Below are 23,245 nucleotides of genomic sequence, written 5' to 3'. Positions count from 1 at the left end.
GGCTTGTTTGCCGTGAAGGAGTTCCGAGTAGAGCGCTTGCTTTTGGAATCTCGTGTCTGGCATGCGAACTGTGTGGCTTGCCCAGCAGAGCTGATCAGGTGTGGTCAGTGCTTCAACGCTGGGGATGTTGGCCTGGTCGAGGACGCTAACGTTGGTGCGTGTGTCCTCCCAGGGAATTTGTAGGATCTTGCGGAGATATCGTTGGAGGTATTTCTCCAGCGACTTGAGGTGTCTACTGTACATGTTCCATGTTTCTGAGCCATACAGGAGTGCGGGTATTACTACAGCCCTGTAGATCATGAGCTTGGTGGCAGTTTTGAGGGCCCGGTCTTCAAAAAGTCCTTTCCTCAGACGGCCGAAGGCTGCACTGGAGGTGGTGTTTGATCTCGTCGTTAATGCCTGCTCTTGTTGATAGGAGGCTCCCGAGACATGGGAAATGGTCCACGTTGTCCAGGGCCGTGTCGTGGATCTTGATGACTGGGGGATAGTGCTGTGTGGTGAAGACAAGCTGATGGAGGACCTTTGTCTTATTGATGTTTAGCGTAAGGCCCATGCTTTCGTACGTCTCAGTAAATAGGTCGACTATGTCCTGGAGTTCAGCTTTTGTATGTGCGCAGACGCAGGCATCATCCGCGTATGTAGCTCGACGACAGAGGTTGGAGTGGGATCTTGGATCTGGCCTGGAGACGGCGAAGGTTGAACAGGTTCCCACTGGTTCTGTAGTTTAGTTCCACTCCAGCGGGGAGCTTGTTGACTGTGAGGTGGAGCATGGCAGCGAGAAAGATTAAGAGGGTTGGGGTGATGACGCAGCCCTGTTTGACCCCGGTCCGGACGTGGATTGGGTCTATGATGGATCTGTTGGTAAGAATCACGGCCTGCATGTCGTCGTGGAACAGGCGGAGGATGGTGATGTACTTTTGGGGGCATCCGAAACGGAGGAGGATGCTCCATAGACCCTCGCGGTTGACCGTGTAAAAGGCCTTTGTAAGGTCGAAGAAGGCCATGTATAAGGGCTGGCGGTGTTGCCTGCATTTTCCCTGCAGCTGTCGCACTGCAAAAATCCGTTGTACCCTGTAGGGGACGAAATCCACACAGTGACTCCGGGAGGAGCTCCTCAGCCACAGGGCGAAGACTGTTGAAGAGGACTCTAGCAACGACTTTCCCAGTGGCTGATAGCAGGGAGATTCCTCTGTAGTTGCCGCAGTCGGACTTGTCTCCTTTTTTAAAGATGGTCACGATCACTGCATCTGGGATCTCCCGGCATGCTCTCCTCTCTCCAGATGAGAGAGATGAGGTAATGTATTCGCCCCAACAGTGTATCTCCGCCATACTTCAGTGCCTCAGCAGGGATTCCATCCGTAGCCTTGTTTTTGAGCTGTCATGGCTTTTTGTACCTCGTGCAGTGTTGGAGGTCTTACTGAGGTGGTGGCAAGTAGCATGCTGTGGGATGGAGTCAACAACATGCGAGTCAAAGGCAGAGTCATGATTGAGGAGATCTTCGAAGTGCTCCTTCCAGTAGGCCTGACTGCCTCGGTGTCCTTGATGAGTGTTTCCCTGTTCTTGGCCAGCAGTGGGGTGGGGCCTTGGGTGTTTGGACCGTAGGTGGCCTTGACTGTGATGAAGGATCCTCGCACATCATGGCTGTCGGCCAGCTGATGTATCTCCTGTGCTTTCTCCATCCACCACCTGTTCTTTAGGTCCCGGGTTTTTTGTTGGACCTCAGCCTTGAGCCGTCTGTAATGCTGCTTTGCTGCTCCCGAGTTTGGTTGTTGTTTAAGGCTCAGAAATGCCCTGCGCTTGCGATCTATTAGCTCTTGGATCTTCTGATCATTCCCCATCAAACCAGTCCTGATGTTTCCTGGTTGAGTGACCGAGCGTCTCTTTGCAGGCACTGGTTATGGAGGCCTGGAGGGCAGACAAGGTGCTGTGGGCATTCTGCGTCTCGGGGTTATCAAGACACGCCAGGTTAGCTGTGAGGAGCTGACTGCATAGGGCTCCCTTAGCTGGGTCCTTAAGTGTCCCAGCATTGACTTTTTTGCGGCACTGCTTTTGCTGCCCCCTCCGCTTTGGGGCCATGTTGATGTCAATGATGGATCGGATTAGGCGGTGGTCCGTCCAGCAGTCGTCAGCTCCTGTCATGGTGTGGGTGATGCGCAGACCCTTGCGATCCCTGGCTCGGCCGATGACATAGTCGAGCAGGTGCCAGTGTGAGGAGCGAGGGTGTTGCCACGATGCTTGTATTTGTCCCTCTGGCGGAACAAGATGTTGGTGATGACAAGTTCGTGCTCTAGACATTTTGTCAGGAATAGGGTACCGCTGGAGTTGGCTTTCCCCACCCTCTCTACCAATCACACCTCCCCAGAGGCCTGTGTCCTTGCCGACCCTGGCGTTGAAGTCATCAAGGAGCATCAGTTTGTTGCCCGCGGAATTTTTCGAGGTTGGAATAAAACCCTCTTTGGCCACATCTATTGCATCGAGTGTTGGGGAGTAAGCACTGATGACTGTGGCGCACTGGTTCCGGGATGGGGTGAGTCGAAGAGTCATGAGGCATTTGTTAGCCCCGCAGGGGGAGTCTTTGAGGCGGTCGACCAACTCATTTTTGATGGCGAAGCCGACTCCGTGGAGGCGACGTTCTTCCTCTGATTTCCCTTTCCTGAAGAAGGTGTAACCTCCACCTTGTTCCTTGAGCTGGCCTTCCTCTGCTCGCCCGGTCTCGCTTAGGGCGGCGATGTCGATATCAAAGCGTCTTAAGTTCCCGGCAACTATGGTGGTGCAGTGTTCCGCCTGTTGCTGTTGGAGTTGTCCATGGGGGACCTGACGTTCCAGGTCCCGAACTTCATGTTGGAGGAGTGGAAGATGCCCGTGCGTGAGTTCTTTTAACATGGGGCTACCACGCAGGCTTAGCTGAGCAAGGTCTTGGTCCAGTGGCAAGGGGGTCCAAGACGACTGGAGACCAGGCATTGCTATATGGGCCTAGTTGCCTACGGCGAGATGTTGGCCGCAGGCTTGGCGCTGGGTAGCGCCCTTGGTGATAGGTGGTCCGAGGCTTGGTTGGGGGCAGACATTGGGAGTGTCAGTGGCCCACTGGGGTTCAGAATGGGAGGGCAGGGGGCGGTCACAGCCATGGTACTCACCACATGCTGAAGGAGGAGAGGAAGCCAGGTCACCAGTCAGGCATAGATGATGGGCTCAATAGCCTGTTTCTCTGCTGTAACATTCAATACACATGCATTTGCTTGAGAAATTTTAAATCTGCAATTTTTCTATAAATATATATATTCTGTGAAACTCTAGATACTGTTTAAAATTAAAATGCTGAAGTATGTAGTATTCCATGTAGTTTTTAGGTTATATAACATTTATATAGAATAGTTAGCACCATCTGTGTCAACTTGGCACACTTGATAGCACTCTTGGTCAGAGGGTTGTGGGTTCAATCTGCACATCAGGGCTTGATCTTGTAAGCTAGGCTGGCACTCAAGTGAAGTACTGAGGAAGTGCTGTCCTTTGTTTTAACATTTTATCCAAAGTCCCAGGTGGATGTTCAAGTTCACATGACCGGATTCAAAGACCAGAAAGTATTTCTAATTTCCTGGCGAATATTCCTCCCTCGGCCAGCACTGTTCAGGCTCTCCTGATTGTGTTTGGGACTAAATGTCTGCAGAATGACCATTGCATTTGTTTATATGAAGACAATTGCCCGGATTTTAGGGGGGCGATGACAGCGTAAGTGCTCAGAATGGCCCCACAAGATCCGGGTATGCGTATGCGTGAAAACCCAGAACTTGCGATCTGTCAACTTTCACTTGGATAGATCTTTCGCATCCGCTACAAAATCACTTTTGCTGGCACAGAGCTGGGCTGTTTGCCCAGCGAATGCCCACTAAACCCTTGCACACGGTAAAAGCAGGCTTAAAGCCTTTTACCAGCGTAAAGGTTAAAATAAATGTTAAAATATTTTTTCAATGATTTAAACACACTCCTACATTTAAAATTAATTTAAGTAAATTTTAAAATGTTTACATTTTTTTTTTAAATTAAACTTTTATTTTAAATGTGTAATTAAAGGGTCTTCTAACATGGGAACATTTATTTTTATTTAAGTGATGTGAATTCTTATTTGGGGATTTCTAATATGCTTATGAGGATTCCGTATGTAAATGGAACCCCCATAAGCATCATAGGAATCCCCCTTTTTGATTGGTTGATCGGACCCATGTGATCCCAGGGACGCTTGCAAACCGCATGCGTCTCTGGGATCCATGGGCCTTGCCTGCAGGCCCAGGATCCTAAGTGTCTAAAGCAACAGGGACACCAGGTAAGTTCGGATTTTTTTTCCAGTTCGGAGAAGTATTTTTCTGGTACACCTCTGACTGCAAATTCAGAGCCGATGACTGTAGACTAAAGTAATTAATTGGGAAGCACTTTCAGATGTTAAATATAATGAGCTGCAATACCAATGCAGCAATTTATCTTTTAGTGTGCTGAGGATTCTAATAGGACTCTTAAATGGCCTAATATACGAAATGTGATATTGCTGTGCTGTAGAACATTTATTTATTAAGCTCTGGGAGACAGCATAGTATTCTCATTCGAAGTAATACATCTCACTTGTGCTTATCTCAAACTGTCACAGGAATTCGAAGGAAGTTTCCTGTCATAAATTGTAAATACACTATCCCTCCTCCAGAGGGCAGGAGTGCTGCAGCTCAGTACAACTAAAGTCAATTACAGACCAGTGCTGATCCCTTAAGTATGTTTCATGCACTAAAACTAACTGCTAGTATACCATGCATACTGCCAGCATGACAAGGATGTACTGTTGCATTAATGCTGATCCTCCTAGTGGCTCAGTGGTATCACTCACCTCTGGGTTGTGGGTTCAAGTCCCACTCGAGGCTGGCACACCAGTGCAGTACAAGAGTGCTGTGATGTTGGAGGTACTGTCTTTCAGATGAGATGTTAAATTGAGGCCCCATCTCAGGTGGATGTAAAATATCCAGTGGCATTATTTCAAAAGGGAGCAAGGGAGTTACTTGGCCACTATTTATCCCTCAACCACCATCACTAAACTAAAGCAGATTATTTGGTCTTTATCACATTGCTGTCTGTGGGACCTTGTATATTGGCTGCCATGTTTCCTACATTATAACAGTGACTACACTTCAAGTACTTAATTGGCTATAAAGTATTTTTGGACGTCCTGAGATTGTAAAAGGCGCTATATAAATGCAAGCTTTCCCTCCTTCCTTTCTGGTTTGCCTTACGAAGAGATCCTTAAAGTGGATAACTTCAGTCATATGGTTGCCCTAAAGCGCGCTCAAGAAAATAGTCAATAGTAACCTTCAAAGCATGTCAAAACATCTGCTTGTATTCTGCTAAATGTGTCATGATACAGTATCCCTGCTGTAACCCTTCATGTACATGTGCCACTACGCGGTACAACTTGCCCATTTTACAATTCTATAAACTACTGTACACCAAATTATAAATGGCAATGATAGGACAGTAATCCAATCTGTACCAACTGCATTAGCTGCTTGATGCATCACTTCCAGTCAGACACAATTGATTGAATTACAGCTGCTCTGTAATGCATTCTTGGCTATTTTCATTAATTCTATTTTGTAGGATAATACGCCCTTAAGTTTTGAACTTTGTTCTGTAGGACTTTGTATTTTGAGGTTGATACAGTTTAATCCTTGGCAGCTTTATCTTTACTTTTCATTATTGCATTTCATTAGCACAGATTTGTGTAAGCCCTCTTTGAATTTCAGATGTAAATATCTTCCGATATCTCTTGAATGCAATAAAACCCTTGATGTAGATCAACTCTGACCAACTTGCTTTTCTTAACCTGATACCCTTTTCTATAGCGTTACCTTTGCGTGGTGAGAGGGTCACCATTAAGGCTAATTGCTGTAAGCTGCTTGGTTGACTATTCTGCCAGTGGTGGCAATACTGGAAGCAATTGGTTCTGGGCTGAATACTTACAGAATAAAAGTGTAAATGTATTCAGCATTTTGTCTTTTTTTCTCCTTCAATCCCCAAAGTTGAAAGAATTCTGAATGCTAATATGCTTTCAACTAAAACATTGTTTACAATTATATTTTTACACGTACTTTTTCTTATTTGGATTCTTTTTTTGGACCTTTACTGTGGCTAATAATTTTTCTGGTCATTATCCAGAACAGTGTGCACTGGAAAGTCAGTGTTACAAACAGTCGCAAGAAAATAAGTGTTCCTCTTTTTTTCATATTTTGCTCTTGTATTTAATCCCAACAAAAATGCTGTAATAGTATTTGTTGCAGTACCTGATTCTGTATACCTTTTGTGTGCCATCCACTGTCTAGCACAGCAATAATAGATTTCAATATAATGCCTTACTTTGCAACTCACAGCCGAAATGAGGTACAGGTTCAACCTCTCTTATCCGGGACTCTCTTATCCGGCATCATCCCTTGTCCGGCACCATTCCCGGCCACCGGGTGACACGTGCAGAATGCGGCAGGTCAAAATCCTTCCTTGCCCAGTCTCAGAACATACATTTAAAAACAACTTCGTACAGGGTACTCACCAATATAATATTTCTCCTCGATGCCGGGATTATCGGCTGCCTCCTCCTTGTTTCTGTGCTGGAACTCCTGCAGCCTCAGGCCAGTCACTCCTCCCCACAGCGCTCCCTCCGGGGGGTCGGGTCGGCAGGCTGCGTATTCGGGCCGGTCGCTCCTCACCACAGCGCTCCCTCCGGGGGTTTGAGCCAACGGGTCACGTGCTCGGGCCGCGGCAACTCTTCGGGCCTGCCGACCTCTCTTCCCCACCCCCCCCACCCCCTCCCAGAAGAATAGTAAGCTGATGTTCTCTAAATGTGATTTTATTTTTTGGTGTTTATCCCAGGATTATAAAACCAGGAATAAAAACAAAAAATGCTGGGAATACTCAGCAGGTCAGGCAGCATCTGTGGAGAGAGAAGGAGAGTTAACATTTCAGGTCGATGACCTTTTGTGTACTCTGTCTCTCTCCACAGATGCTGCCTGACCTGCTGAGTATTTCCAGCATTTTCTGTTTTTATTTCAGATTTCCAGCATTTGCAGTATTTTGCTTTTGTTATAAAACCAGGATTTTGCTAGTTATAGTTTGATGTGATTCTCCAGGGAAGTAACAGAATCAAATCCTACAAATACAGCACTAACACAAGTGTTAAGAACACACTGTTCTCAATATTTAATGTTCTCCTTTCAAAATACGTGCTGGAAAGCAAGCTGGAAGCCTCTGAAGAAAGGTATGCATTTCTAATAGAAATGGCATCCAGATGTTCTGAAAGCTGTTCTGAAGGTTCCATTCCCCGAAAGTTTAAAAAAAAACTTTCTTGTGCTTTGGCACATCATGAATCTTTGGATCAATTGTAAAATTATAATGCAAGATTGAAGAAAAGTTAACATTTTATCCATGTAAAATCTGTACATGATTCACAGCTCTTGGGTGTGAAGACACATCTACTTGAGTTTGAAGGCTTTACATTTTGTTAATTGTGTTCCATCACAGAACAGTGCTACCAGCTTCAGAGAAACTCTGGCGGTGAAGGGAGAGTCTATGGTGGCCTAGACAGAGATAGCTGAAGTACAATGTTTATGGTTTCAAAAGTTGCAAAAATCCAAAGTGTGTTCCAGTTCCAGAGCACACTTTAAAGAAACCGCAACATCGCCCATCTTCGCCCCTGCCTCAGCTCATCCGCTACTGAAGCCCTCATCCATGCCTTTGTTACCTCTAGACGTGACTATTCCAGCGTACTCCTCATTGGCCTCCCACATTCTACCCTACATAAACTGGAGGTCATTCAAAGCTCGACTGCCCTAACTCGCACCAAGTCCCACTCGCCCATCACCCTTGTGCTCACTGACCTACATTGGCTCCCAGTTAAGCAACGCCTTGATTTCAAAATTCTCATTCTTGTTTTCAAATCTCTCCATGGCCTCGCCCCTCCCTGTCTTTGTAATCTCCTCCAGCCCCACAACCCTCCGAGATGTCTGCTCTCCTCTAATTCTGCCCTCTTGAGCATCCATGATTATAATCGCTCAACCATTGGTGGCCTTGCCTTATGTTGTCTAGGCCATAAGCTCTGGAATTCCCTGCCTAAATCTCTCTGCCTCTACCCCTCATTCCTCCTTCAAGACACGCCTTAAAATATACCTCTTTGACCAAGCTTTTGGTCACCTGTCCTAATTTCTCCTTATGCGGCTCGGTGTCAAATGTTTTATCTCGTAATACTTCTGTCGAGCGCCTTGGAACTTCTACGTTAAAGGGGCTATATAAATGCAAATTGTTGTTGTTGTTGTCATAAAATTGGGAACAAGCTGCACATGAATTTCTGTCCTTTTTAAAATGAATGGACGGAATATTGTGTGCAGCTTGTATCCTATTGTGCAATAAGGGTTTCTTTCTTGCCAAGCTTTTACGCATCTGTGCTGGGGGGGGGCAAAAATTTTCTTGCTAAACTCCATTTTATCAAGTGTAAACCTGTAAGAGGCAGAGTCAGCCACTATTGGAGCTGGGAACAAAGCCTGTCTGTTGGTCACTTGTCACTAGTTTCAATCGTTCAATTCCTGTTTCATTTGACATTTTAAGCTGAGGCTGTCGGTGTAACTGCTCCCTCTCCTTGGACACAGTTCAATATTCAGTAAAAAAAATATACACAGTCCTTAGAAGTCCTGTTTTAGACTTTGTCTTGTGTAATACTTCAGTACATCATGTCTTTTTTAAAGAATTTTCCATCATGATTCCTTCCAAGAATTTTTAATTCTTGTCCAGGGAACTTATGGATAAATGCAAACCCTGGTTTGTTACATAGCTGAACAGACCATGAAGGCTTCATGTTTAGTACCTGGTCTGTGTTGAATTAACCAGTATCAGGGGCTGTGGTAGAGCAGCAGCAGTTAAAGATTTTTACCTGGGCTGAAGGATGGAAATATCTGTGATTCTCCTGATTGCTATTGTTACCATGCTCCTAAAGTCTGCAAGGGTGGATGTTAAATGACAGGAGCATGCTTGGCTGCGATGTCTGCATAATGTCTAGGTTTACACATGAATATCAAATTAGATGGTCGAGGGAGATTGCTGATGCTTATAAAACTATAACCCAGCTTGAGTTAGCACCTTCAGGGGAAGAGGGAGAAGTTGAGAAAGTACACCCTTTTCTGAATAGTTGGTGTGTTCTGGTGATATCCTTGGGGTTGCTGCTGTAACAACGTCCAGGAAATGAATTGATAGCGTCATTTAAAAAAAATGTAGCTACAGGTGCAACGTCCCGATTCCGGAATTCTAAAAACCAGAATTGACCGAAAACTGGACATTGTGCAGGTTGCAAGAGTCGTTGTCCAGAATCCGGAAATATTTCCCGAAAACCGGACTTTTAAGCTGTACATAACCTTTTTCAAACATAAATCCAAAAGAGGTTACCGGATTCGAGCCGTCTGACTTAATGTTCCGAAATCCAGAAATACACAAAAAATTGGCCCGAGGGTTTCTGGATTTGGCACATCAGATTGTCTCCGAAATCCAGAAATACCCCAAAATCATTCACTAGGTTGCTGGATTCGGGACGTTGGATTTTCTTCTTCGAAATCCGGAAATACCCGAAAACCAGAATGGCCTCGGTCCCAAGGTTTCGGGACGTTGTACCTGTACCACTAATCTCTTGCCTCCAAGCCATTCTGTCTTTTTCCCCTTTGTTTTAATTGGCTACCTTTTTTAAAGGGGTCCTGATGATGAGATTTCCTCTTTAAAGCCTTTATAATGCCTGTTAACCTGATGCTGGGTTAAGCTTGTTAAATACTGTCCTGCAGCTATACTACCATTGGTTGAAAGTGACCCAAGCTGACCTGTTAAAATGTTCCACAGACTTTTTTTTTTAATATATGCAACAGTTCAATGTAATTCAGTTAAACTGACTTTTGTCTGAATTTGTAAACCTGAGATTCAGTATATTATCCTAGTAAAAGAACTAGTAAATGTATTCTGTCTTCACATTGAGGGGAATGTTCCATAAACTTTACCTGAACCTTTGGTTTGGCATGCAGAAACTATTGTTTAAGCTAACTTAACATGAATTGATTTGTCTCATGAGTAGCATCACTACACATTTTTATAGGAAATCATTACTAGGTCTATGGGGCCAAGTTTCGGCCTGAGTTGCTCCTGTTTTTTTGGAGCAACTGGTTTAGAATGGAGTATCTTAGAAATTGCAATTCTCGGCATTTAGTTTGCTCCAGTTCTAGTCAGTTAGAACAGTTTCACTTTGGAACAGAATTTTTTTTTCAAAAGGGGGTATGTCTGGCCACTTGTGCCTATTTTCAAAGTTTAGGCAGTGAAAACTTACTCCAAACTAACTTAGAATGGAGTAAGTGAAGATTTTTGTACGCTCGAAAAAACCTTGCCTACACTTTACAAATCAGGCGTAGGTTACAAATTAGGCATAGGGAACGAGGTGGGGGGGCGGGGGGGGGAAGGGAATTAATTAAATCCTACAATCATTCAGCATTCATACTTATACAAATAAAGATCCAACCTGAATAAAAATTTATAAACAAAGCAAAGATTAAATAGTCCATGATCCTACCTGTGTGAAGCAGCAGCAGACTTCGAGCTGCGGTGTTTCAGGCAGGCCTTCCATGTTGGAGACAGGGGTGGCGTCAGTGTCTCGACGGTAGCCCAACAGCGGCAGCAAGCAGCCTTCGAGTTGCAGTGCTTCAGGCAGGCCTTCCTTCCATCAGTGGCTGGCCGGCAGCCGAAGATACAGCAAGCAGCCTTTGAGCTGCGAAGGGGACTGAGGCCATTTGGCCACTCGTTAGGGGTGGCGTCAGTGGCTGGCCGGCAGCCGAAGATACAGCAAGCAGCCTTCGAGCTATGAGGGGGACTGAGGCCATTTGGCCACGGGATAGGGGCATCGTCAGTGACTGGACGGCAGGCAAAGACACAGCAATCAAGCAGCCTTCGAGCTATGAGGGGGACTGAAGCCATTTGGCCACGGGATAGGGGCATCGTCAGTGACTGGATGGCAGGCAAAGACACAGCAATCAAACAGCCTTCGAGCTGTGAGGGGGACTGAGGCCATTTGGCCAGAGACAGGGAGAGGCAGCCACATAGACATTTTTAAACTTAAATTTGCTGAATGGGTGCTGCATTGTCAACACCACATATTATACAATGGTTCGCCATCAATTCACTGCATAGGAGATAATTGATTCGAGCTCACCGCACCAGGAACGTCATAGCCCGTAGGTTGATGGGCAGGAGACTTTACCCACGTCGACAGTATCGAGCCAGGCGCTCGTACCTGGACATGAGTGAGGCTGATTGTGTCAAAAGGCTGCGTTTCCGCAGAGAAGTTGTCGCTGAGATCTGTGAAATGCTGAGAGCAGATTTGTAGCCCAGAAGCAGAACGCCAACTGCCCTGTCTGTTGCAGTGAAGGTAACAGCTGCACTTTCTTTCTATGCCTCGGGATCGTTTCAGGCTACAACTGGAGATGTGTGTGCCATCTCTCAACGTGCAATACATGGCTGCATTTACCAGAGCAAGCAGCGCATCATGTCAGTCGATGCGAGATACCCTGGCAGCACCCACGATGCTTCATCCTACGTGACAGCGTTATATCTGACATGTTTGAGCAGCAGCCAGAAGGGCAGAGCTGGCTACTGGGAGACAAAGGGTGCGGCCTGACCACCTGGCTCATGACAACTCTACATGTGACACGGACAGAAGCTGACCGTCAATACAACATGGCGCACATTGCGACGCGCAGCATCATTGAGAGGACCATTGGCATATTGAAACAGCGTTTCCGATGCCTGGACCATTCTGGAGGACACTTGCTATACTCTCCTCAGATTGTCGGTCACTTCACTGTTGTGTGCTGCATGCTTCATAACTTAGCCATCATGAGGCAGCAGGAGCTGGTAGTGGAACCAGAAGACCTACGTGAGGGTCCAGTGCATGATAATATTACGGAACAGCAGGATGTGGATGATGACGACGATCAGGAAGTGCCTGATGCCGAAGCACGAGGTCGGAGGAGGGCCGTCCATCGTGCCCCTTTAACGATTGCTCGAGCCTTGCGCCAGCAGCTCATCCGTGAATGCTTCAACTACTGATGCCTGAGGGCTCTGCGACCACTGTTGTGTATGGACATGTTTATTCTTTGCAGTTGTTCCTACGTTGTGTTGTGTTAATGGAACATGAAACAGTTTTAATGAAAAAATATTTTATTGAAAAGTTAACGTCTCTAATAAAATATTTGTTGTATCAAACTATACTTTTTAATATGACTCTTGAAGATCACTTAAAAACTTGTAAAGTTACAAAACAATCTCAATGTGAAAAATCTTACACTCTTAAGATCACTTAAACTTCAAGATCACTTTTTAGATGCAAAATTAAATAAGATACAAAATGTTAGAGCATTTACACTATAAGATCACTTTAAAAACCCTAAGATCACTTAAGTTGTAAAGTTACAAAACTTACAAAACAATTTCAATTTGAAAAATGCTACCACAGCTACATCAAGAACAAGAACAAAAGCAGCAAAGAAAGGCTGCAACCAAGTCTCATCCATATCTCAGTGAATGTTCACTTCATGGGGGTGTCATTTGATTGGCTGGGCTGTGTGCCCTTATTGCAGCAACTACCTCAACCAGGCCCTCCCTGGCGGCCTGTGCCGTCACTTCCATGCCCTCCTTGGCGGCCTGTGCCATCACTTGCATGCCCTCCCTGGCGGCCTGTGCCGTCACTTGCATGCCCTCCCTGGCGGCCTGTGCCGTCACTTGCATGCCCTCCCTGGCGGCCTGTGCCGTCACTTGCATGCCCTCCCTGGCGGCCTGTGCCGTCACTTGCATGCCCTCCCTGGCGGCCTGTGCCGTCACTTGCATGCCCTCCCTGGCGGCCTGTGCCGTCACTTGCATGCCCTCCCTGGCGGCCTGTGCCGTCACTTGCATGCCCTCCCTGGCGGCCTGTGCCGTCACTTGCATGCCCTCCCTGGCGGCCTGTGCCGTCGATTGCACTCCCTCGGACATTCCCTCCCTAAGGTCCCGTGTCATTACTGCTATTTCTCCTGTCAGGACCGTCAACTCTTCACCCACTGCACTGACGCCACCAATGAGTGATTGATTGGGTAAGCTCAATTGTCTCCATACCCAATGCCACAACCTGAGCTGCATCTCAGGAGAGCGTGTCTCCAATCTCCTCCTCTGCCTGGGTCAGCCTCGTGGCACCACTATACTGGGAGGCGGGGGCACGGACGGTGGGATGCTCGGTGTTGCAAGCGGCACCACTACACAGGGAGGCGCGGGCTGGGACTGTGGGACGCTCGGTGTTCCAGACAACAGCACTCGCGTGCGAGCCGTGGGCTGGGATGTTGGACGAATGGGTGTAAACTGCTCCATGATATCAGCAGCAGCACTGGGACCCGCAACGTCGGAATCAAAACCATAGAAGGTGGAACCAGAACCTATGCGAGTGGGAGGCGCAGGCTCGGACGGTAGTGCACTGACTGTAGAATGCTGCATTATACCAGCAGCACCACTGGGACCCGCAACATCGGAACCAAAACCTATGCTAGGGGTTGAAACTCTGATGCCCCTTGATAGGGGCTCATAAACATTAATTTGGAAGCTCTCCCCTACAGACATTTCAGTCATCGCTGCCATCATCCAGTTTGGTTTGTCCGCATCTGGTTGTACTGGTTCTTGTTCTGGATCCTCAGGGTTGGCAGCAGCAGCAGCAGCATCATCATCATCATCATGTTCTGCAAAATACATCAGAACAGTCAAATGTTGAACAGCAAGGGTGGGGGCCGGATGGGTGGCATGAGTACTCTCACACATAGCAGGCCAGGCAGCAGGTTGATTTAAAGGGCCACGATGCATTTTCAGGACTTACCCTCTTCCTCGCATGCTTGTGCATGTACGACTCATCATAGCAGCTACCCTCTGTTCCAAGGGTGTCAGTGGATGGAGATTGGGCGTGCCTCCTCCTGCCCGAGTTGCCTCCCTTTTGCTTTGGGCCAATTTCTTCTGCAAAGAGTAAAATCTAACTTTTTACAGTGTGTCAGTCTGCAAGGTGGGACATACAGATAGCCAAGTTACAATTACGATTACATTAAAAATGGAAAATATTACTTGCACTAACTACTTGACCAAGGTCGTGCCATTTATTTTTACACTGGCTTCCAGATCTCATGGTATGCACCACTGCGCAGTAATCTTCTCCAACTTGGTTCCAGCGTTTCTTCATTTCTTTTGGTGGCACTTTTATGCGACCTCTGTTGCTGGTATCTTAACTCCTGCCATCTCTGCTCAATTACGTTGACTAATATCTCCACTTCTTCATGCAAGAAATTCTTTGTTCTTGGTGGACGTTGATCCATTGCAAAGTTGAATTGGCATTCTTATTTCTCAAAACACACAGTCCTTAATTTGCATGCACCAATGCAGCACCTGTTCTGCAAGTTTAGCAGTGAAAAGCTGCACTCACTGATTTTAGCAGGTGATTTATTCAACAGTGCTGCTAAAAGCACTCCTCCACACAAAAATATCGCTAAAATTAAATCACCAGCCTTTCCAGGGGTCCACGAGACAAATCTTCACTTTTCCTCTAGTCCCTTTAAAAATGGCCGAGTGCCAATGTTTATTTCCCACTGCGCGTGCGCGCACACTCCAACGCGCACGCGCAGGGTTGACGGCACAACGTTGCCTTATTTGAATTAGGCCCGCCCCCCCCACTGCATGTAGAATCGGCGCGAGTGTCTGGCTCCGCACCCCGCTGTTCTGTGCGCGCCGCGCCAAGCTGCTGAAGACCTGCGAGGAGCCGAAGAATATCGGAGTTTTTTTTCGGCGCACTTTCCAGCGCGAAAAATGTGCATCCAGCTCGGGGCTGTGCCGTTTTAGCCGCGGCCCGAAACTTGGGCCCTATGAGCTATTGCTGGGATAAGGAAGCCAGATTTGCCAGCGTTGGTGTTGGCAGCTGGCTTACAAATTCTTGGAATCTGACTTAAAAGTAGTTAACACTGAATAGATGTCGCTATGCTGCTGCTGTACCTGAGTGGTTCTGTGGGATTGTTGTATGTAGCAGGTGTGCATAGTTTAAATATGGAGGGGGGAAAGCAAGGGGCTGGAGAAAGAAAAGAGGTCCCTCCAGTGATCCACAGTCACAGTCGAGGCAGTATTAATCTCTGCGTGAAACTCAGTCCATTAAGAATGAAATTAACACTTGGCACTTTCCAGTCTTAATATAGCAAGTTCCTCTTTTTTACAGGATTCCTGGTAAACATACAGATATGGGCAAGGTTTTTTATTGGTAATGCAATCTGAAACCAGCTGCACTACATCAGATATTGTGCAACTTCTCAGAACCTTGCATAATATTTGTCACCGTACTTGAAGATTGCTGGTCTTTGGCTGCAGGAACTCAGGGTTGTGCTGTTTAGGTTCCAGTTTCAGTAATCGGGTGAAAGCAAAATAGTTTTCTGATAACTTTGATCTATGGGAGCTAGCCGTCATTTTGATATTGTTGAAATCATAAAATATTTCACTTGTACAGCCTTTTTCTAGTAATAGTTGCACTTCAGTTATAATCTAGTGAATAAGGAAATAAAGTAAATGTGAGGGGAGAATGTAGAAGATACAAGGGGAAACAATGGAAGCACTGCATACTGAAGTCATGAGCAGAGTCACTGGAAAACCGCAGCCATGTTTTTATTGTGGAATCACTCATAAAACTGCCCAGTGAAATTCTTCTACTGTGCTCTTTAATTGCAAACCTCATTTGATTTGATTCATACTGTGGCAGCAATTACTGATCTTGTAATATGCCCATCTCCCCTTGTCCTGCATTTGTAGTTTAAAAATCTTCCGAATTGCCATATTGATTGATTGGTGCCACGACTTTGTTTACCTATCCATGGTACCCTCTTTCAAGGCTGAAGAGTGAGTTTTACAAGCCTTTCTTTATAACAATCCTCTGATGCAATGGATAAGTTTTTGTGGACCTTCTCTGTAAATCTTGGATGCTTTCCTGTGACTCTAACAAAAACAGTTATGAAAATGAAACATGACCTGCAGGCGATGTTTGATCAGCATATCAAATGCTGTAGAGTATGTACTGGAAAATACATTTCTGAAATTAACTACAGGGCTTGTATCTGAGCTATTGAAGTCCAGTGGAACCAAGTTACCGGTGAAATTGAGTAGTCGTGATTAGTTTTTGCAAATTTGTTCTTTATTGCAAATAGTCATTAAACTTATTGGAATTGAAGCACTGCATCTTAGAAAGCATGCCATCGGTACTATTTAGAACATATTTTTAACCTCAATGGGGTTACTGACTTGAAGGCATTACTGACCCTGTTTCCTGTGAGGAAGTTAAAGGACTTGTATTGTTGAAATTGACTGGGTAAATGATTAGTTCCGTACTACACCATCAACTGTACTTTTTTTTCCCCTCAAAGCATCCTGACTTAATAGGAAAACCACACTTTGTATGGCTCCCAGTTACCATAATGAACAACATATTTCTTTATATATTCAAGGTCATGTTCTAGCAGAATGATTTGCAGTAAAGGTCAAAGGTTCGTAAAGCCACACAGTGCACATCTGTTTAATTTAAGCATCCACATTTTGTGTGTTTCTTTTAGGATTCCTAACCATAGCAAAATGCTTTAAAAGCAAAGTCCCAAATGAGGAGCTGTAACTTTTTTTCATTCATATTTGACTTAATTGCAACAATAGGCTTTTTTTGGCAGAACGGTTTATATAACTAGAGTTCCAATTACATTTCCAAATTTGATTTCCAGATCCTGTGGTTTCCTTAAACTTAGTGCAAGCAACACACTCCATTGTATAACATTAACTCTACAGAGGGTCCCTTAAAATATATACAAAGTTCAGTATTAAATTACATCCTACTAAAATAGAGATGCATGCTGCATTGCTTCAGTTAGGATATTGGTGTTGGCCTGCCTCTGGCTATTGCAGTATTAAACGTCTTTCTTTGTCGTCTGCATTCACCAATTCTTCAGCTACCTAAACCCCCAGGATTTTAGATAAAAGTTCTGGAGAGTTTGTGACATGGGTGCCTGCTATATCTTGCAATCTTGAGGTTCATTTGATAATTCATAAATCTCACTTGCACTTTACACACACAATGGATATCAAATGACAATATGCTGGGCTTTCCCATAAAGCTCCACTGTTGTTATGCTGAACTTGCAGAGCTGCCCAGTGGGTCATTGTTCAGTCCACTGATTAGAAGTATGTATGGAGTGTGTCCATTCAAATTATTTGGTTTAATGCATTTATTTGGGCTTGTATCTTCCGCAACCCAGGACCGTATGATGAAATCTCCTAAGAGAATTTATGGAAATGTAAAACTTTTTGGCCTGTATTTTTTTAGACTTTACGAGCTTAACTCAATTGGTAGTGCTCTTACCTTGAGTTCCAGCCCCGCTGTGGACTTGAGCACATAATCTAGGCCATCAGTTCAGTACCATAGCTAGGGAGAACAGCATCGTTGGAGGTTTCGTCTTTCAATAAGATGTTAAATGCAGACTCCATCTGCCAGCTCAGGTGGACAGAAAGAATCCTGTGCACCATTGGAAGATGAGCGTGGAATTCTGTCACTTGGTCAACATTTATCCCTCTATAAACATCACCAAAAACAGATTATCTGGTCATGAATTCTTTAGGTGACCTTACAGTATGCAAATTCACTTCGTGCCTGCTTGCATGCGCGAGTGAGTAATCCACTGGCTGTAAAGCATTTTGAATGTTCTGAGGATTTGATAAGGTGCTATATACTTGCAAATTGCTTTTCTCTTTTCTTCCTCCTGTTCTCGCTCCCTCCTTCCTGTTCTCTCCCCTGCTCGCTGGAACAAAATCCTGGAACTTACTAACTAGCAGCACTTTTTCTAATTCATTCATGGGATTTGGGAATAGCTGTCAAGGTGAGCATTTATTGCCCATCCCTGATTGCCCTCGAAGGTGATGCTGAGCTGCCTTCTTGAACCGCTGCAGTCCGTGTGGTGAAGGTACTCCTACAGTGTGGTTAGAGAGGGAGTTCCAGGATTTTGACTCCGTGACGATGAAGGAACTGCGATATATTTCCAAGTCAGGATGGTGTGTGACTTGGAGGGGAACTTGGAGCTGATTGTGTTCCCATGCGCCTCTGCTGTCTTTGTCCTTCTAGGCTTATGTTAAGCCATGGCGAGTTGCTGCAGTACACACTTGCAACCATGATATGCCGGTGGTGGAGGGAGTGAATGTTTATGGTGGTGGATGGGGTGCCAGCCAAGCGGGCTGCTATTCCCTGGATGGTATCTAACTTCTTGAGTGTTGGAGCTGCATTCATCCAGGCAAGTGGAGAGTATTCCATCCCACTCCTGACTTGTGCCTTGTAGATGGTGGAAAGACTTTGGGAAGTCAGGAGCAACATTTTCTTTTAGTGGTCGTGCAGCGCTCCGCAGGTCCCGCACAGCCGGTGTGCCAGCTTTTAAATTGAAAATACTCGCATGCATGGAATTTTGAATGGACCACGTGCCCGTTAAAGGAGCCGCATTGCCCAAATAAAAATTAAAGGGTATATTGGTCAGGAGGGGAGGCACTTGCTGCAGAATACCCAGCCTCTGACCTGCTCTTGTAGCCATAGTATTTGTGGCTGGTCCAGTTAAGTTTCTTGTCGATGCTGATCCCCAGAATTTTAATGGTGGGGGATTTGGTGATGGTAATGCCATTGAATGTGAAGGCGAGGTGGTTAGATGCTCTCTTGTTGGAGATGGTCATTGCCTGGCACTTTTGTGGCGCAGATGTTACCACTTACAGCCTGAATATTGTCCAGGCCTTGCTGCATGTGGGCAGGGACTGCTTCATTATTTGAGGAATTGTAAATGGAACTGAACACTGCAATCGTTAGTGAACATCCCCACTTCTGACCTAATGGGAGGGAAGGTCATTGATGAAGCAGCTGGTAATGTTAGGCCTAGCACACTGATCTGAGGAACTCCTGGGGTTGAGTTGATTGGTCTCCAACAAACAACCATCTTCCTTTTTGCTAGGTATAACTCTAGACAGTTGAGTGTTTTCCCCCTGCTTCCCATTGACTTCAATTTTACTAGAGCTCCTTGATGCCACACTGAGTCAAATGCTGCCTTGAGGTCAAGGGCAGTTACACTCGTCTCATCTCTGGTATTCCGCTTTTTTGACCATGTTTGGACCGAGGCTGTAATGAGGTCGGGAGCCAAGTGGTTCTGGTAGAACCTAAACTGAGCATCGGTGAGCGGTTTCCCTGTTGAATACTCCTTTGCTTCCATCACAGTGCTGCTGATTGAGCATAGGCAGATGCGGTGGTAATTGGCCGGATTGAATTTGTCTTACTTTTTGTGGACATAACCTACCTGGGAAATGTTCTATTTTGTCTGGTGTAGCTATACTGTAACAGCTTGGCTAGAGACGCGGCCAATTCTGAATCTCAATTCTTCAGCACGACAGCCGGGATATTTTCAGGGCCCATTGCCTTTGCTGTAACCAGTGCACTCGGCTGTTTCTTGATATCATGGGAAGTAAATCGAATTGACTGAAGATGGTGGGAACCTCCAAAGGAGGCCGAGATGGATCATCCATTTGGCACTTCTGCCTGAAAATTGTTGCAAACGCTTCAGCCTTGCACTCGCGTGCTGGGCTCTGCCACCATTGAGGATGGGGATGTTGTTCATGGAGCTTCCTCCTCCAGTTGTTTAATGGTCCGCCACCATTTACGACTGAGTGTGGCAGGACTGCAGAGCTTTGATCTGATCTGTTGGTTGTGGGATTGCTTAGCTCTGTCTATAATATGTTGCTTCTGCTGTTTAGCATGCATGTAGTCCTGTGTTGTAGCTTCACCAGATTGACACCTCACTTTTAGATAGGCCTGGTAATGCTCCTGGCATGCTCTTCTACACTGCTCATTGAACCAGAGAGTACTTTCATCATACGGACTATAGCTGTTCAAGAAGGCGGCTCACCACCATCACCTTTTCAAGGGCAACTAGGGATGGACAATAAACGCCCACATCCCATGAATGAATGATTAAAATATGGGATTGAGCAATCTCAACCTGAAGTCTGTAGGTGTGAACCAACAGAAGAAAATTGAAAATTTAAATTAATTCGATGCATATTGGCAACCTTTGGAGGCTACAAGTTGGATTTTGCACATATGTTCTAAAGTTAGATTTAAGACATCTGGTAGGACAGAGTGAAGGTAGTTCTAATGCTGATCTGGGAATGCTTGCTGACACTGGGTACCAGAAATGGGAGAGTGTCCAGTATTAACATGCCTCTGTTTGCCACAAAAAAAGAGAAAATGCTATTTTATTTGAACTGATCTGTGCCATAAAACTGTATCCAACACAGGAGAGCGAATGCAGGGAAAAATATATACAGAAGTGTGCCTCAGCTTTTTGACCATAAATTTATTTTCAGTTCCTTATCTTTGCTTGCTGGTTCTTTGTTTTATATGGGGTTGAGAAGCTTGTGTGTCATGTAAACTTGGCAGTTCATTATGCTTACATCTTAATTTGTATATTACAGATCTGAAGCTCCATCTCCAGAGCACAGACTACGGCAATTTTCTGGCAAATGAGGCCTCCCCACTCACTGTGTCAGTGATTGATGACAAATTGAAGGAGAAGATGGTGGTTGAGTTCAGGCATATGAGGAACCACGCATATGAACCACTGGCCAGCTTTCTCGATTTCATCACGTGAGTCACCAAGTTGTATTGGTGGGATAAAAAAAATTGGAGAGCAAATCTAACCTGAGTATACCTTGCTTTTTCAGGATAGTTCTTGAACCATATTTAGTCTAGTTGTCTTGGCCAGCATTCCTCCTTCAACCAACATCACGAAAAACACATTAACTGCATATTCAACTCTTGCTGTTTATGGGATCTTGCACAGTTGGGTCTTGTTTACCAACATAGCAGTAGTGGCTGAATTGATTGGCACAGATCAGCTCAAATAAAATAGCATTTTCTCTCTTTGTGGCAAATGGAGGCATGTTAACACTGGACACTATCCCATTTCTGGTACCCAGTGTCAGCAAGCAATCCCAGATCAGCTGGAGTGGAGATAAACTACAGAACCAGTGGGAAGCTGTTCAACCTTTGCTGTCTCCAGGCCAGGTCCAAGACCACTCCAACCTCTGTCGTCGAGCTACAGTACGTTGACGACGCCGGTGTCTGTGCACACACAGGCTGAACTCCAGGACATAGTCGACGTAATTACCAAGGCGTATGAAAGCACGGGCCTTACGCTAAACATTAGTAAGACAAAGATCCTCCACCAGCCTGTCCTTGCCGCACAGCACTGCCCCCCAAACATCAAGATCCATAGCGTGGCCCTGGACAACGTGGATCACTTCCCCTATCTTGGGAGCCTCCTTTCAACAAGAGCAGGCATTGATGATGAGGTCCAACACCGTCTCCAGTGCGCCAGTGCAGCCTTCGGCCGCCTGAGGAAAAGAGTGTTTGAAGATCAGTCCCTCAAAACTGTCACCAAGCTCATGGTCTACAAGGCCGTAGTAATAGCCGCCCTCCTGTATGGCTCAGAGATGTGGACCATGTACAGTCGACACCAAGTCGCTGGAGAAATATCACCTACGATGTCTCCGCAAGATCCTGCAAATCCCCTGGGAGGACAGACGCACAAACATTAGCATCCTCATCCAGGCCAACATCCCCAGCATTGAAGCACTGACCACACTTGATCAGCTCTGCTGGGCAGGCCTCATAGTCCGCATGCCAGACACAAGACTCCCAAAGTAAGCGCTCTACTCGAAACTCGTCCACGGCAAATGAGCCAAAGGCGGGCAGAGAAAACGTTACAAGGATACCCTCAAAGCCTCCCTGATAAAGTGCGACATCCCCACTGACACCTGGGAGTCCTTGCCCATAGACCGCCCTAAGTGGAGGAAGTGCATTCGGGAGGGCGCTGAGCTCCTTGAGTATCATTGCCGAGAGCATGCAGAAATCAAGCGCAGACAGCGGAAGGAGCGTGCGGCAAACCAGGCTCCCTGCCCACCCTTTCCCTCAATGACTATCTGTCCGACCTGTGACAGAGACTATGGTTCTCATATTGGACTGTACAGCCACCTAAGAACTCGTGCTAAGAGTGGAAGCAAGTCTTCCTCGATTCCGAGGGACTGCCTATGATGATGATGATGAGTGAACATTTCAAAAGTAATTAATTGGATGTGACGTGCTTTGGAAAATCCTGAGGGTGTGATGAGGTGCTCTGTAATGCAAGATCTTTTATGGCGTTTTATGCTCCAGAAGGCCCTGTCGCAATATTTTTCATGATACTGCCCTGAAAATATTCGGACTGAATCCGTGCTGGTTTGGTGTTTTTTCCGGAGTTCAGACAAGAAAATCAATAGTCTGAAATCCGGAATCCTTGACTGAATCCATGCCAGGTTTTGAGCGGCGAGGTCCGAAATCCGGCACGGATTGGGTCAAGGATTCCGGATTTCAGACTGGATTTTCTTGTCTGAAATCTGGAATCCTCGACCGAATCCATGCCAGATTTTGGGTTTTGCCTCTGTCCGGTTTTCGGACAATAATTCCGGACGATTCCATCAGCTATGCGCAAAATTCCGGTTTTCAGACAATTGCGGTTTTCGGAGTTCCAGATTCGGGATGTTGCACCTGTACTACTTATTGAGGCTATAACCTTGAATGCTAACTTGTCATCTTAATTTCCACTTTGCTTGAAGGCTAGTGACATTTCTATTACAACATTGTACTCTTTTCAGGATGTGTGCTTAAAAAAAAAAAAAAAAGTTTTGTGCAAGAAGCACCTTGAAACAGAGTGCGCCAAACCTGACTAACTGAAACGGAGAAAACTACTTTTTAAAAAAAAAGTCTTAACCACTGCACACAACTGTTTGTAAATACTGTCCAGTATTGCTGAAAGGGGATTTTCTCCATCGGACATTTTTAGCAACATCTAAAAGATTAGAAGCTGCCTGAAGTATTGTGCCATTTTTAAGTATTAGATTGAGGGGAATAATAAAGTAAAACAGACTTAGCTTTTTAAGTACTCAAGTGCAACGAAGCACCTTCTATACTGATTACCTTCAATGCCCTCTTTGTTGGCCTTCATAGCTCCACCTTTGAGAAACTCCAACTCACTGAGAACTGTACTGTCTTCATCTTGTGCTCACT

General features: G+C 45.6%; 1 protein-coding gene across 1 annotated transcript in view; it reads left to right on the top strand.

Moving 5' to 3' along the window:
• LOC139278265 (V-type proton ATPase subunit d 1) overlaps window positions 1–23,245 on the top strand; it is a 74,000-nt gene that overhangs the window by 38,378 nt on the left and 12,377 nt on the right. The window contains exon 2 of the mRNA XM_070896914.1: window positions 20,614–20,785. Within this exon, the coding sequence (XP_070753015.1) occupies window positions 20,614–20,785 (172 nt within the window). The remainder of the gene's footprint in view (window positions 1–20,613; window positions 20,786–23,245) is intronic.

This window comes from Pristiophorus japonicus, chromosome 13, assembly GCF_044704955.1.
Source record: "Pristiophorus japonicus isolate sPriJap1 chromosome 13, sPriJap1.hap1, whole genome shotgun sequence".
Lineage (NCBI taxonomy): Eukaryota > Metazoa > Chordata > Chondrichthyes > Pristiophoridae > Pristiophorus > Pristiophorus japonicus.
Note: the sequence above shows the minus strand (reverse complement) of the source record. Positions and strands in the feature narration are given on the sequence as shown.